General features: G+C 42.0%; 1 protein-coding gene across 1 annotated transcript in view; it reads right to left on the minus strand.

Annotated features, from left to right (window-relative positions):
• Positions 1-8,426: 8,426 nt before the first annotated feature.
• The window catches only part of LOC146344778 (collagen alpha-6(VI) chain-like), an 81,995-nt gene continuing 73,237 nt past the window's right edge, over positions 8,427-17,184 (minus strand). Inside the window, exons 29-32 of the mRNA XM_084859815.1 lie at positions 16,452-16,945; positions 15,146-15,242; positions 12,826-13,500; positions 8,427-8,527 (exon numbers count right to left, since the gene is read on the minus strand). Coding sequence (XP_084715941.1) covers positions 8,427-8,527; positions 12,826-13,500; positions 15,146-15,242; positions 16,452-16,945 — 1,367 coding nt within the window. The remainder of the gene's footprint in view (positions 8,528-12,825; positions 13,501-15,145; positions 15,243-16,451; positions 16,946-17,184) is intronic.

The raw sequence follows: 17,184 nt of genomic DNA on the forward strand, positions 1-17,184 counted from the left end.
TCAGTTTCCGGGAGAACCGACCTTCCCCACCCTCCCGCACTGCCTTGCAGGCAACTCGGAATGGGCCCGTGCTGCACACTTGGAAGAGGAGTGTGGAGCAGTGAAAACAGGGCATTCCGGGAGGCATTCCAGGGTGGGGAAGGCAGAAATGCTGGTACGATACCTCCAACATGTTGTCCGGCAGCCACTTCCCCCGCTCTGCCTTCCTGCGGCTAGACAGCTGAAATCGGATGTCTGGCTGCAAATGCAGGGTGGCTGAAGCGCGGAGGGGACGATCCCCTCCATGCTTTTCCTGCCCTGCATTGGATAGGCGGTCACCTCTGAGTTCAGAGGCAGCCGTATATCCTAGTAGGAGTCCTCCCTCCATTTGCTTTTAACTGAACACACATCAAATTAACTTGGGGACATTCCTTGTGCCAAAGTGTGTTTTAAGTAATCATTTCTATTTGCACTCTAACAGTGCAATCCCATGCATATTTGCACAAGGGTACGTTCCACTGAGTTCAGTGGGGCTTACTCCTAGGTAAGTGGGTATAGGACAATAGCCTACTATATATGCAAAAGCCTCCAGCAGATTTTAAAGAATAATTGAACCCCACAATATTAAGTCGCTGAAGAGGCTATGGATTCTTTTTGTTGTTGTTGTTCAGTCGTTCAGTCGTGTCCGACACTTCGTGACCCCATGGACCATAGCACGCCAGGCCTTCCTGTCCTGTGCTCTCTCCCGGAGTGTGCTCAGGTTCATGTTCATTGCATCGGTGATGCTATCTAGCCATCTCATCCTCTGCCGTCCCCTTCTCCTTTTGCCTTCAGTCTTTCCCAGTATCAGGGTCTTTTTTGTACATTCAGGCAAAGCAGCAAAAGAAAGCCAACAAATTGTGAACCCTTCGCCAATCCTTAGGTTGCAATTCTATACAACCGGGGTAGGGAACCTCTTTCAGCCTCGGGGCCAAATTCAATTTCGAAGCTTTCAGGGGCTGCATTCCAGTGGTGGGTGTGGCTGAAGGTAAAGGGGCTGTGGCCAAAGGCAAAAGGGGTAGAGTAAAAAATACAAAATAATTTTTAGCTTAAAGCTCTCACTGCCAGTAACTAAGCCTTGGGAGAGGCATTTCAACCTTTGAGATTTTGGGGGGGGGGGATTTCACAAAGGCTGGGAAATCACCAAACAATGGATGCTTGGTGGGAAAGGGGATGGAGCTAAGGGAAGGGAACCACAGAGTGCCAGATGCATTCAGGAGTAAGCCAGAGTTCAAAGGGATTTACTCCCAAGACACTGTACACAGGATTGCAGCATCACAAAGTAGTAATAATTGTGCTTTCAAATATGCGAAGTGCTTCACAGCAGTTGTCATTCTTATAGCAATCCTGTGACTTAAGTCAATTTTATTATCCCCTATCTTACAGATGGGGAGACAGAGGTGGAGAGAAAGTGGCTTGCCTACGGTAACGGTCCTCTAGTGAGTTTATGGCAGAGGCAAGATTCAAACCAGCCCAGGGGCTCCCTGATGCACAGCTCAGTCTCTTCACTAACTGCTACAATTTTGTGCTGTTACCTATCTTTCATGTATGGAAAAGTAAGGGAAAGCGACACGTACATCACTCAGTCTTCTAGCAAACCCCTTCGCTAAACAGGTGGGCTGTGAAATGGGGCCACCCACAGACAACTAGGGGTTTCTGCATACCTTTGGGTTAAAATAAAATGTTAGAATCCAGTCCTGACCGTGAAAAAAGCCAAAGGAGAGTGGGACTTGGAAGTTGAGAGACAGTTGGTTACAGGTGATGGCGGCTGGTCTGAAAACTGCAGCTTACTACTCAGAACTGTGGTAGACTTTGTGAGAGAAAAGAAAGTTGCACACTGAACCAAATGCCAACTTCTGTGATAAAGTGAAAAAAATATAATAGCAAAGTGATAAGACAGGTAGCCCATAAGGATGACTCAAAGTTAAAAAGACAGTGGGCTTCTCCACACCCACACCCACAGCTTTTAATCTCACAATTTACCAGAGCTTCTGCTTCCTGATTCTTTGCAGGATTCAGATTGGCTCTTTACATGGGCTGACATGGGCTTTTTTTCTAGAACTTCCTTTGTCTGCAAATTCTATATGTTTCATTATACAGCCACTAGATGGTACTGTGATATAGTGGAACTGCGCAATTACACATGGCCATTAAAGTGGAATGACATTTATTACTTCATTATCTCTGATCTTTTAAAAACCGGGATAATGGTCAGAAAGTGTGAGATGCCCTAGAGGTTGACGACATCGTGTAAAGGACCCCCACATTTCTGTCAGTAACCAATCATGAGGGTGCAATAAAAGCCTCATGTAGAAATGCTCGATATCTAGATTAGCCCCTGAAGAAGGAAAATAATTTTTCTGAAACTCATTGAACTGAAACAAAATTTAGGAACTCTTTGAAAAAAATATCTCGCCCTTCTGTTTTCATCTAACATGCCTTCCTTTCCTTTTAGCTGACTACATTGAGGAATAGGAAGAGGCATTGTTTTGGAAAAATCATGGAAAGAACCCCCACCCCTTGCATTTTAAAAAAGTATCATAGGGTGTACTCATTCCCCCCTTCCTGCCCAAGGCAGCAAACATGTAAGGCAAACCCCGTGAGAAGGGAATGCACATGTATTCAATTTCAGTTTAATTACAGGCACTAATAATAGTTAATTGAAGACTCTCATGAAATGTGTATAAATAAATAATGTTGTGGGGCAGGGGAAACTCATGAATGCTTCTAAAACACTGAAACTTTATTCAACAGACTATTAATGGAGTTAAGAAGACTGGATAGGTTCAGAAAGAGAGCCATTAAAAAAAAAAAAGAAAAAGGAAGAGGATACATCCAAGGTTTGTACATGTATAACAAACAGAGTAGAATTGGGGAAACACTGTAAAAGAAAATAGATGTGTTATGAAAAACAGGATAAGAAAGGAAAAGCTGAACAAATCTATGTTAATTGAGCAAGAATAAATAACACAGATTTTACCAACATGTGACAGTTTATTGAGAGTGTTGCTGGAGCACACAATGTGTGTGTGTGGGTGTGAGTGTATAATAGAAGTATGTATTTAAAAGCCCAGAGCCCTTTAAAGTGCCAAACACAACATCAGTGTTTATATAAGCAATTTAATACAATATTGTGTATATTGTTCAGCCAAACATTTCAGGTCTGAGAAAGCAGAGATCATTATATAATCTATAATCTATTCATAAAGGAAAGGTCACTGACCCATGTCCAAGGTTTTTACAAGATCTCTTAAGTGGTGAGCATTTCCTAAAGAATCTTCACCAGTATAACAGGGCAGTGTTTTATATCTGTAGGAGAGACTTTAAAAATTCTACAGGGAACAGTGGGTTACATCTAGACTAAGTTAGTTGCACTTAGTTCCAGCTGAAATCAATGAGGATGAAATCAATAAGTCATGGCTAGATATTTTTAAATATCTTGCTTGAAATTCAGGACATGTAGCCTCCCCCAGAATAGTGGCCAGCATTCCAGCAGAGAGCAAGCCAAGCCACATATATGTCGATACAATATTCTAAAATGAGAAATGATATTTAAAACTGAGGTTCATTTGTTTGTTTGTTTGTTTGTGGAGTCTGTTTAAACCTTATAAAGTAAGCAATACACAGCTGTCAGTGCTCTGCCCATTTTGCTTGATGTGTTATCATTACAACAGATGTTGATATAAGTATGCTCTACTCAGTAGAGTCTACTGTGTCATAGTCACTGGTGGGTGATACAGGTAAAAGTAGGTGGAACTGCTCAGCACAAGCACTGCTCAGACATCTGTCCAAATGTACGTAGAGGGGTGTGTGTGAGGATTGCGCTCAATCACATTCCCTGGCCACATTCCTTTCACATGTTCAAAGGAATGTCTGAAACAACCTATGCATGTACAGATGATACATGCAATAGGCTCCTTCAGATGCTCCTCTGAACATGTGTACAGGGAGAGGGTAGGAACAGTGTTCAACAGCAGGCATGGCCTTGTTAAAATGATAGACCAGATGTACTTCTTTAAAAGAGTTGAAGAGGATCAGAATCACTCCATGGATTTCATATACCATATCTTGTTTTTTCCTGTAATTCCCACCAATTGAGCAACTATTCTGTAGAAAGTTGAAAGGGACAAGTGAGACAAATGAATGCAATTGGAAATATTCAGTCTTCCTTTCTTTCTTTTTAATCACCATCGATTACTTCTGACCAATGAGAAAGAAAGGTGTGTGCTTTTCTGTACCAGGATTAGGATATCTTCTTCCAATTATCTGAAAAATATTAAAACCATATTCTGGGTGAAGCTTTAATGAAATTCACAGAGATGAATTACAATAAACACATGGGGTCCCTTCACACACTACAGATTAAAGACCAAACTGGATGTGACAGCAGTAGATCATTGGTTGGATCCAGACTTAGTCATACATAGACCCATTTTCCCCTTCATAGATCACTGCCTTGTTGTGGCGAGGGGGCTTGCGTAAACTCAGTGAAGCCATAAGCTATGCCGTGCAGGGCCACCCAAGACGGACAGGTCATGGTGGAGAGTTCTGACAAAATGTGGTCCACTGGAGAAGGAAATGGCAACCCACTCCAGTATTCTTGCCAAGAAAACCCCATGGAACGTATCACAAGGCTAAAAGAGATGATGCCGGAAGATGAGCCCCTCAGGTCAGAAGGTGTCCAATATACTACTGGGGAAGAGCAGAGGAAATTTCCAAGTAGCACCAGAAAGAGTGAAGCGGCTGGGCCAAAGCCGAAAGGACACTCAGTTGTGGATGTGTCTGGTGGTGAAAAGAAAATCCAATGCTGTAAAGAACAATATTGTTTAGGAACCTGAAATGTCAGATCAATGAATCAAGGTAAGCTGGAGGTGGGCAAACATGAGATGGCAAGATTGAACATCGACATCTTGGGAATCAGCGAACTAAAATGGACAAGCATGGGCAAATTTAATTCAGGTGACCATTATATCTACTACTGTGGGCAAGAATCCCTTAGAAGAAATGGAGTAGCACTCATAGTCAACAAAAGGGTGGGAAAAGCAGTACTGGGGTACAATCTCAAAAATGACAGAATGATCTCAGTACGAATCCAAGGCAAACCATTCAACATCACAGTGATTCAAGTCTATGCCCCAACCACTGAGGCCGAAGAAGCTGAGGTTGATCGGTTCTATGAAGACCTACAACACCTTCTAGAACTAACACCAAAAAAAGATGTCCTCTTCATCATAGGGGATTGGAATGCTAAAGTAGGAAGTCAAGAAATCACTGGGATAACCCACAAGCATGGCCTTGGTGTACAAAATGAAGCAGGACAAAGGTTAATAGAGTTTTGCCAAGAGAACACGCTGATCATAGCAAACACTCTTTTCCAACAGCACAACAGGCGACTCTACACATGGACATCACCAGGTGGTCAATATCGAAATCAGATTGATTATGCAGTTTGCAGCCAAAGATGGAGAAGCTCTATACAGTCAGTAAAAACAAGACCTGGAGCTGACTGTGGCTCAGATCATGAGCTTCTTATTGCAAAATTTCGGCTTAAATTGAAAAGCGTAGGGAATACCACTAAACCATTCAGGTATGACCTAAATCATATCCCTTATGAATATACAGTGAAGGTGAGGAATAGATTTAAGGGATTAGACCCGATAGACAGAGTGCCTGAGGAACTATGGACGGAGGTCCGTAACATTGTTCAGGAGGCAGCAACTCAATCCATCCCAAAGAAAAAGAAATGCAAAAAAGCCAAGTGGCTGTCTGATGAGGCTTTACAAGTAGCTGAGGAAAGAAGGGAAGCGAAAAGCAAGGGAGAAAGGGGAAGATATACCCAATTGAATGCAGATTTCCAGAGAATAGCAAGGAGAGACAAGAAGGCCTTCTTAAATGAACAATGCAAAGAAATCGAGGAAAACAATAGAATGGGAAAGACGGGAAATTTTCTCCAAGAAAATTGGAGATCTCAAGGGAATGTTTTGTGCAAAGACAGGCATGATAAAGGACAAAGAAGGCAGTGACCTAACAGAAGCAGATGAGATTAAGAAGAGGTGGAAAGAATACACAGAACTATACAGGAAAGATCTTAATATCCCTGATAGCCATGATAGTGCAGTCACTGAACTTGAGCCGGACATCCTAGAGAGTGAAGTCAAGTGGGCCTTAGGAAGCATTACTAACAACAAAGCAAGCAGAGATGACGGTATTCCAGCTGAGCTATTTAAGATCCTAAAATCTGTTAAAGTGCCGCATTCAATATGCCAACAAACTTGGAACACTCAGCAGTGGCCACAAGAATGGAAAAGGTCAGTTTACATTCCAATTCAAAAGAAGGGCAATGCGAAAGAGTGTTCAAACTACCGTACAATTGCGTTCATTTCACATGCCAGCAAGGTTATGCTCAAAATCCTACAAGCTAGGCATCAGCAGTATGTGAACCGAGAACTACTGGAAGTACAAGCTGGGTTTCGAAGAGGCAGAAGAACTAGAGACCAAATCGCCAACATTCGCTGGATCATGGAGAAAGCGAGAGAATGCCAGAAAAACGTCTATTTCTGCTTCATTGACTACGCTAAAGCCTTTGATTGTGTGGATCACAACAAACTGGCAAATTCTTAAAGTGATGGGAGTACCAGACCACCTTACCTGTCTCCTGAGAAACCTGTACAAGGGTCAAGAAGCAACAGTAAGAACCAGACATGGAACAACTGATTGGTTCAAAATTGGGAAAGGAGTACGACAAGGCTGCATATTGTCGCCCTGCTTATTTAATTTATATGCAGAGTACATCATGAGAAACTCTGGGTTGGATGAATCACAGGTCAGAATTAAGATTGCTGGGAGAATTATCAACAACCTCAGATACGCAGACGATACCACCCTAATGGCAGAAAGCTAAGAGGATCTAAGAGCCTCTTGTTGAGGGTGAAAGTGGAAAGTGCAAAAGCTGGCTTGAAACTCAACATTAAAAAAACGAAGATCATGGCATCTGGCCCCATCACTTCCTGGCATATAGAAGGGGAAGAAATTGAAGAAGTGACAGATTTTATTTTCTTGGGCTCTAAGATCACGGCAGATGGTGACTGTCGCCATGAAATTAAAAGACGCTTGCTCCTTGGGAGGAAAGCTATGGCAAACCTAGACAGCATAGTAAGAAGCAGAGACATCACCTTGCCGACAAAGGTCTGTATAATCAAAGCTATGTTTTTCCCAGTAGCAACATATGGCTGTGAGAGCTGGACTATAAGGAAGGCTGAGCACCGAAGAATTGATGCTTTCGAACTGTGGTGCTGGAGAAGACTCTTACGAGTCCCCTGGACTGCAAGGAGGTCCAATCAGTCAATCGTAAAGGAAATCAACCCTGACTGCTCATTGGAAGGACAGATACTGAAGCTGAAGCTCAAATATTTTGGCTACTTAATGCGAAGAGAAAACTCCCTGGAAAAGACCCTGATGCTGGAAAAGATGGAAAGCAAAAGGAGAAGGGGACAGGCTGCAGAGGATGAGATGGTTAGATAGCATCACCGATGCAATGAATATGAACTTGAGCACACTCCAGGAGAGAGCGGAGGACAGGAAGGCCTGGCGTGCTATGGTCCATGGGGTCACGAAGAGTTGGACACGACTTAACGACTGAACAATAACAACAACAGACCCATTTAAATCAATGGAACGAGATTTCAAGTCACAACTAATTTAGGTCCAATTGATTTAAGGTGGTCTACTTCAAGTATGACTATATCTGAATCCAATCTCATGTTTTTAAACCTGGATCCACCACAATCATGTACCAGAAACTGAAGGACAAGGGCTTTAATAAATGGAAACAATGTTTAAGCCACCTTTACCACACACAAAAGGAGCAAATGTATCAAAATAATTCTTATTATTAGTTAAAAACATTAAACAGGTGAAATACTTATTACAGAACATTAAAGGATTGACCAACTCTATTAAAATAAAATAAATGTATTGACATCTGAAAAGTCTGAATGTCGGTATCTTGTTACTTCAAGAGACACATGTAGACCTGCAACATGCAATACATTTTGAGACAATTTGTTTGATAAAGTGTTTCCCTCACAAGTTACTTCCAAAACAAGTAAGTTGAGATTTGAATGTTATTATGAATTTTAGTATAGATATGATCACAGATACGAGCAGAGCATTTTTGTTACTATTGAAAACGATTTGGACCGGGAGTTATTATCATAATCTTACAGATGTTTGTCTATTTTATAATCAGGAGTTTAAAGACTATATCTTTTACTCATTCCCACACCACAATTTTTCAATAGATTATTGACATGTTCACTTTTGTCCTCCACCCAGCTCTCCCCTACACACACCTGTGATAATAAGGGGCATTTTGTTAGTTAATAATAATCTCCATGAGTGGTCTGGACTCACATGAGACTAAGACTCCTTGAAGTGTATCTTGATTTTTGAGTGCTGATCTTGTTACATTTTGTTCTGAGTTCAGTTGGTGGATAACTGTTGACTCCAACTGTTGGACAAATGAATATAGAAATAACATCTATTACATTTGGAGAGAGATGTTGCAATGCTTTCCTTTTGGTTTAGACAGGTTTTCAACTCTCCCGCCACCACCTTTCATCTTTAATTTTATAGACATAATAATAGACATTGAAAGGACTGAAAAATCAATTGACGTGAAAGACCATTTTCATTTTGTAGGGACACCATTTAGAGAGAGCAGTTCTATTCCCCCCCTCCCCTCTATTTTTAGTCTACATTCTTCAAGACCTCAAATATCTCTGGTTATTTTGACCAGGGTTTGGGTCCCCATGTTTGAAACCCTAGGAGGTGCATAGGAAACACACAGAAGGTGGCCCTCTTCAGACTGACCCAATCGCATGTCTCCCAGGAAGCATAGCTAGCCTATCAAGAAGATGAGGCCAGCCCTGTGCATTCCCCTTGCTCCTTTGCATAGTTGGTAGTCATGGGTACTGAATGTCTGAACAGGACTCTTAACAAAGGCTTTTAAAATACATCCCCCCCAACACACACCCATGCATGTATTATTAAAATAACAATATAAAGATTTTTTTTAAAGATGAAGGTTCCTTTTTCCACTGTACTAATAAGCTGTCTTTATTCTTTAATATCTTTTGGGGCTGCTGAAATGAGGAAAAGCAGCGAAGGGGAGGAAGGAATCCAGGAACTGATTTTTTTGTATGCATGCAAGAAAATTTCTGGGGCTCAGTCCTTAATAATACTGAAAATTTTGAGCTAAGCATGTGCTTGGAAGCAGCCTATTCCGGAATTGTGCGTAGGGGGCAATGGCTTAATAATAGGGGAAAGCCGGTCCTCATATATGCAGAGGTAGTCCTCTTCCCATATTCTAGGACTTCCCCCAGTAGTGAAAACAGATTCCTGGGAATTACAGGGAGAAGAATAACCCCCCCAAAGAAAGAAAGAATAATATGGCCTGTAATAAGAAGGAGGGGGGCAGCTGTGTGCAGGGCAGGGGGAAACCTGTTTTTGTGAGTAGCTGCTTGAAAGGAAATTGAGAGAAGGAAATAAGGAGCAGATTTTGGCATGGAGGGGAACAATATGTGTTTTCTTGTTTTAGTTTGCTGACAATGGAGATGAACATAAGAATATAGGGAGAGTTGTGTTGGATCAGAGCAAAGGCCTATGTAGTCCAGCATTCTCTTCCCACAGTAGCGAACCAGATGCTTATGGAAAGCCCACCAACTGACCTGAACAGCAGCACCCTCCTACTTGTGTTCCCCAGAAACTGGTACTGAGAAGCACACTGCCTCTGGTAGCAGAGGTAATAATATTTAGCTATTGTGATTAGTAGCTAATGGATAGCATTGTCTTCCATGAGGTGGGATCGGGGCTTAATTTTTAAGAGAGAGGTTCTGGGGTTTTTATCCGCATGGGAGATACTCTACTCCTCTGTAAGCCCTGATTCTTTATTCTAAGTATGTATGAAGACTGGAGACTGTATTTGCTTCGTGGTGCGGTGAAGGCACTCCGCACATGCTCAGAGGCACTCTGTTATTACCTAGCTGTTATTTTTGCTTAAGAATTTTGTGCTATGGATTCACTGACTTTGGGTTGGTCATTTATTGCTCTGCCTTATTGTTCCTCACCTATAAAATGGGCTAGTGTCCTCTAAGTGGGATAGATACAGGACTGTGCAGATAGATAGGCAGATATAGATAGATGACAGATAGATAGGCAGAGAGAGAGATGATACATATAATATGCATTTAACGTACCATCTGTATTATATACATTTACCTTACCATGTAGTGTGTAGTCTCTCCCTGTGATTGTATTACACTGAACCTTTCGCTTGTACTTTTACTTTCTACGCATAGCATAATTTATTATTTTATTACTTTATTTATTTCATTTCATTTCTGTACCGCCCAATAGCTGAAGCTCTCTGGGCAGTTCACAAAAATTAAAACCAAAAAGCACACAGTAAAACAATATAAATTATTAAAGCATTAAAACCACAATATAACAATACAACCAGAATAAAACCTAGCGGCAATGAAGAGAAATACAGATTTAAAACAGCAAAGCTAAAAGACTAGAAAGCTAAAATGCAAAAATGCTTGGGACAATAAAAAGGACTTCACCTGGCACCGGAAGGAATGCAATGTATGTGCCAGGCGAACCTCACTAGGGAGCTCATTCCACAGCTGGGGTGCCACAGCAGAAAAGGCCCTCCTCCTAGTAGCCACCCGCCTCAAATCCTTTGGCAGGGGCTCATGGAGAAAGAGCACCGAGGTTGATCTTAATGTCCAGGCAGGCATATATGGGAAGAGGGGATCCTTCAGATAACCTGGCCGCAAGCCGTTAAGGGCTCTGAATGTTAATACCGGCACTTTGAATCGGGCCCAGAAATGGATGGGCAGCCAGTGCAGCTGGAAAAGTACCGGCATAATATGAGCTCATTGGCCAGTCCCTGTTAACAATCTTGCTGCCCTGTTTTGGACTAGCTGAAGTTTATGGACCATTTTCAAAGGCAGCCCCCCCCCCCCCATATAACGCATTGCAGTAATCCAGACGAGAAGTTATCAGAGCACAGATAACTGTAGCTAGGCTATCTCTGTCCAGGTAAGGGCGTAGTTGGTATACCAGCCTAAGCTGATAAAAACTAGTGCTCCGTGTTAATAACTGAGTGTTGCTTCTATTGGCCCATCATTATCTACCAGGCCATGTTGTTGGGCTGTCAGACTCATTCATGAACAGGAGTGTCCTATATTCCTCAGTGAAATTTTGGGTATGAAATTCTCTGTTAGTGCTACTTTAGCACTAGTCCTGATCTTGCAGTAGTAGTGTGATAGCTAGGGATGAGTGGACCTTATACATGTGAAAGTGCAAGCGGGATTGTGCTGCTAGGCCTGCCCCAATGTTGCCGTGCCCCGTCTCTGACCTGCACGCCTAGAACCAAAGAACTGGAAAGGAGCACTTGGGTGCATAGGCCATGTCGATACACAGCCCCACTCTGTCCTTCATACATAGAATGAATGCATGGAGGAGACAGTCTGAAAGGGGCTAATAAAGCCAGTGAAAATGTTATGCTAAAATAATAATAATCTATTCTTAAAAATGGGATGGAAAGGATCTGTCACAGCGGCAAGTTTTTTTAAAACCACTTTATCAAAAACTTATTCCGAAATAAGCCTCTCTCCAAATGGATGGCATTAAGCCCTTGGTATATTAATGAGGACAGAGCTCTTCCCACAATCTCGTGAGAATAATGTCACACCATTTACAGTCTGACCCATTTTCCCATGCCAAATTGACGTTATGGGGAAATCCAGATTTAAAAATAGGAATGAAAATGTTTTTGTGGTGGAGTGGGGCTGGATGGATGATTTTTACTCCAGATCAATTTTTGGGTGTCGATGATGAGCTTTGGCCATTTTCAGCTTTGCAAGATAAATGTAATTTGCTTGCTACAGCTGAATGGCAGTATTTGCAATGGCAACATTTGTTAGAATCTAGATTCGGTCCTGCTGCTTTTGCTGCCTTGGATTCCCCTTTGCTATTTGAAACACTTATTGAAACTGATCAGGTATACTGGCCCACGATTCATGTCTATAAATACTTATTATCAGTGAATAAATATGGTACATGGAGTCTTCAGTAGCAATGGAACAGGGAATTGGAATGTCCTATTTTGCCTAATGAATGAACCGCTATTTTTTCATCTGTATCTAATGTCTATGGACCTCCAATTACATCTTATTCAGCAAAACTTTTGTTTCAGGTCTATTGGACGCCACGACGTCTTTTTAATCAAGGTTTGTCTAACTTGGCTAATTGTTGGAGATGTAATACAGTTAATGCTTCTTTTATTCATATGTTTTGGAAATGCTCAATAGTTACCTCCTTTGGGGAGGAAGTTATAATACAGATAAACTCTGTATTGGAAAGCTCTTTAATATTTACTGATGTACATGTTCTCTTAAATTATTTACCTGCTTCTTGGAATGTAACATATGGTCAGCTTAATGGATTTTTCACACCCTCTTGACTGCTAAAAGATTGAAGACCTAACAACACTAGCAACATTTCAAAGAGTGGTATATAGGCGCCACTCACAAAATGACTTGTATTTGGATATTTGGCCTGCTTTTACTGAAGTTTGTAATCTATTCCTTTTTCCTTTTTTTAAAAAGAACATTGTAATATTTGAAACTGAGGCCTTTAAAGCATGTAGTTACACTTGCATTTTTGTTTGTTTTTTGTTCGCTTGTTTGTTTTGTTTAGTTGAAACTCACAATAAAAAAATGATTTAAAAAAACTTACTCCGAAGGAGCTGTAAGAATGATTTCAGGAACCTAAGTGCATAGTTCAGTTCAGGTTTGTGAATTCTGCCAAGCTGAATCAAATGCTGCTGCAAGGGTAAACTTGCCATCACTTCGAGTTCTGTGCTATTGTATGAATGTCCCAAAGACAGTACCAGCAGGGCATATCCTTGGCATTTGGCTCTCAGAGACACTTTCTTTAAGACTTCTCTATCCCACTGACTCGTTCCTCCAGCAGATATAATAATGATAGCCTTGTGTTTTCTCAGATTGGGCACTTCTGAGAAAATGTTGTTCATTGTCCACTGGATGGCATGGCCAACAGCTGCTACTCCATCCAGCTGTTGAATAGATTCTCGGATATGCTTTTTTATTATCTGTGTCCTGCCATAAGTCACCAAGCCAAACTCTTTCTTGACTGGAGTTGTCTGTGTGTGGGGTCTGAATGAAGATGGAGCGTGGCTCAACACAGCCACCCTGTCCCCTAGAGAAGATGTGGCAGGCGCAGAGGACACATCAAAATGGTCAAGTGCTCTGATTAAGAAGCCCTTCAGCTTCTCAAATTCACTGAGATTCATTTTGCGTGAGCTATCCAAAACGAAAGCAGCATCCACATATCCCCACGATGGGTGGGCTCTTCGGCTTCGTCCACAGATAGGATTTGGTTTACATTTATCTGGAAATGAACAAATATTTTAGGCATTGCTGGCTCCAGGTTTCGGAGGGCCCTTGGGCAAGCCACCCTCAAGGGGCCCCCTCCCTCCGTGAGTCTCCCTCCTCACCACTACTGTCCCCAGCTGCTCTTGTTCTTCATCTTCTTTCTCATCATTGCTACCATTTGCTTGCTTAGAAGGCAGACAGCCAGTGAGCAAGAAGGCAGTAGCATCTACTGCTCCTCCTCTCACCACCACTGCTGTCTGGGCCAGAGCGAGAGGCAGCTGAACAAGTAGGTTGCCATGGTGAAGAAAAGGAGCAAGTCCAGGGGGCTCTTGTCAATGGGCCCCTGCTGGGGTGTGGGCCCCCGGCAGGTGCCAAACCATACCTACCCTTGGAGCCAGCCCTGGTTTTAGGTATCCATTTACAAACAGCAGAACAAAACTCAATGTTTCTCTTGTAGTCCTGATCTGACAGAGTGCTATGTTTGAGGAAGGGCAACTAGTTCAGAGATGCACAGCTCAAGGCCATGTTTACATTTTTATTAACTCCATAGCTCTGCATCACTTTAACTATGCAAAGGCGTTTTTGCTCCAATACTCAATTTCTTTTCTGCCCTTTCACTGTTGAACTCCATTCTGTGCTCTCTCACCCCCCCCTCTCTGTATCCTATAACATCCCATAGGTCAGCACCCCATCTCTTTTACACCTCTTTTCTCTCTGCACCCTGTACCATTGTCATTCTTCTGTCCCTACACCACCCCATGCCTTTCTGTACCGCATTGGTCAGCTGTCCTCACCTCCTCTTTCCCTCTCCAACCCAGAGTGCTCTACCATTCTCTCTTCCCTCTGTATCCCCAGTTCTGATACTGTCTAAGTTTTCCCTAACAGGGCAAATAGCAGCTTGAGGAGGGCAGGTGATTTATATTGGGAGATGGTATGTATGGAAAGGGTTAAACCTCCCTCCACTAGTGCCACAGTCCCCACCCAATTTGGGCAGTGGGAGTGGCTGCTCCAAAACAAAAATGTTAAAGAGACAGGTAATCTGATCCGATCGGATCTAGACTGATCCAAAGCAGTTTTACTGATGTATAGCTTTTTAAGTCAGTAGTCACGGGGGCACATTACAACCAATCAATCCATGTTTATTCCATGGGTTAACATGGAATCTTGTTTACTGAAATCATGAGAGTAGTTAAGTACTTAACTCTGGAGTAGACCTTACTAAGTGGTCAATTTGCCTGATAATTTTGTCCTGGTAATTTGCCTTTTATGGTTCCAATTAAACCTTTGATAGGCCTGTTTGCATGCTGCAAAGCAAGTCTATGATTTTCAGTCTTACTCCTATGGTAGGATATCGTCATTTCAACACTTTTTCTTACTTTCTGTTTTTTGCATTTGAATATATTTTACTCCTGTGGGGAGGGATATTATTCAGGTGTTGATGACAAAAACGCTCTGTGAAAAGCAAAACAGATATGTATAATTTAGGGGAAGTGCACCTCATTTAGGTACTCACAGTTAGTAAAAACCAGAGTAGACACTCCGGTAGTGATTCCTTAAAAACCCAGAGACTTCTGCCAAGCTCTGTCAGACTTATGGCTCAATTATTATGAAATATAGTTGCCTCCAGGAAAGTATAATTGTAAGCAGATTATGCTTCATACCATAACAAAGGGTGCAGAGCTGGAGTCTATATAAAAATGATGTATAATCTCCCTTGCTAGGGATGGAAATGACTTGAAACTGCCCGGAATCATCCGTCTAGAAATAAAAATGGAAAATCAGGTAGCAGACAAGAAACACATAACTTAAAGGTCTCCCCTCCCCAAGTACGTGTACACACACACACACACACACACAGAGAGAGAGAGAGAGAAATAGTAACCAATGAGAAAAATTAAAACTCAGGGCATATCCAGATAATCCTTATTTAGAGCCTCCAGTCCACACTGTTCAGATGTATCATCCCACTCTGGTACTTCAGAAGACCACAAGATTAAGGAGTAGCTGACACTTGGCAGCCTTTGGGAGAGGGGAGTGGGATGTCCTTGGCCCAGTGGAAAATTAGCACCTGCTTTTTCTGGAGACAACTGCCACGCTCCCACTCAACTCCCAGAGTGATTAGCTGAAGTCAAATCAAACTGAGAATAGGAAGCAATGATTCCTACTCATTTTGGCAACTTGTGGTTAAAATAGAACAAGCTTATATTAATATTAATATTAATAAGCATCATAAGCATCACCACCACCAGGACCACAAATAGATGGTGGTAGTAGTAGTGAAAAGGCTGATCACAGGAAGGGGTCATGAAACCTTACATACACACATCAGCACGACCTGTTTAGGCTGAATACGTTTGCTTGATCGGTAAGGGCTTTCTGACATGAACGTCCTAACTAGGGATGGACAAACAGGCTAAGTCCATTTTCATTCCATGCATGCATGTGCAATTTATCCTGTCCCAGTTCCATCTGATTTTATTTCTTTTTTTTACAAAAAAACCTTTAAGTCACACCTATAAAACCACATTTCTTGAAGTTTTGTACATATGAAGTGACTCTTCTTCTTCTTCTTCTTCTTCTTCTTCACCACCACCACTACCACCACCATCATTTAAAGTCACTTGGAGAAGCTACAAAGTGTGGTGCCTGCTAAGCGGGGTAAAATGCTTCTGAAAATGCCCAGGAAGTAGGGGTACATCATTACATGCCATTGCTTCCTGGAGGAAAAAGGAAAAAAACAATGGCTGCCCCCACTGCATAACCAGATGGGGCAGCCATCTGTTTTTCTGTGAGGCTACCAGGGGCATTAAACATTAAAACAAGATGGCTGTCCCCATTCGGATTTCACTCTTTAATTTGTAAAGTAATTTCATTGCAATTCATAAGATTATGCCAGGGCCAATGCAATTTAAAGCTTTTGAGATAATTCCCCTGAGTACACCGAAGAAAAAGACAACACTTTCTCACCAGAAAAGCACGGTTGACCTCAGTGATGTTATTAAAAGAAATGACTGCTGGAATGATGTCAAGTGCGCTGAATTCAAGGACTGCTGTGTTGATAGAACTTGGATCGTCAGATGGGCCATTGCTAAAAAACACAGCCACTTTTCTCACATTAGGACCTTGGGGAGTTCGCTTGAAGACATTCCTGGCAACAAACCTCATAGACCCACCAATGTCCCGTCTGCTTGTTGATCTCTGGTAAGAAAGAGCACTGAGTCCCTGGAGCAACCGGTTCTTACTATGGAAATCTGAGAAGCGGATGAGATAGCGGGTATCGGAGTTGTAGGACACAACGGCCACTCTGGCTCCCACTGGGCAATTGCTCTCTCTGATTTTGGTATCGTTTACAATTGCTACAACAATCTGTCTCATTTGTTCAAATGTCTGGAGTGTAGTATCTTGGGATACATCCAAGGCAAATACTAATTCAGTAGGATATACTGGGCATTCCAGTTTTCCTAGGACAAAAGACCAGACTGCTTATCAAACAAGCCATGAGATTTCAAAAGGCAGATAATGTTTGCTTCAATGCATATCTAATCACATTTTTGTTACTAATACATGAGTGTAGTGCTCAGGCTAAACTATTCACTATATGGTAATCTGGTTTGTTTTTTAAATTCGAGACCACTTTTCTATAATTCTTTCCAAACTGGTATACAAAAACCCCTGTGTATGAACACATTAAAATAAGAAC

Source organism: Heloderma suspectum, chromosome 5 (assembly GCF_057233095.1).
Source record: "Heloderma suspectum isolate Gila_16-S chromosome 5, 16-S_ref, whole genome shotgun sequence".
In the NCBI taxonomy this organism is placed as follows: domain Eukaryota; kingdom Metazoa; phylum Chordata; class Lepidosauria; order Squamata; family Helodermatidae; genus Heloderma; species Heloderma suspectum.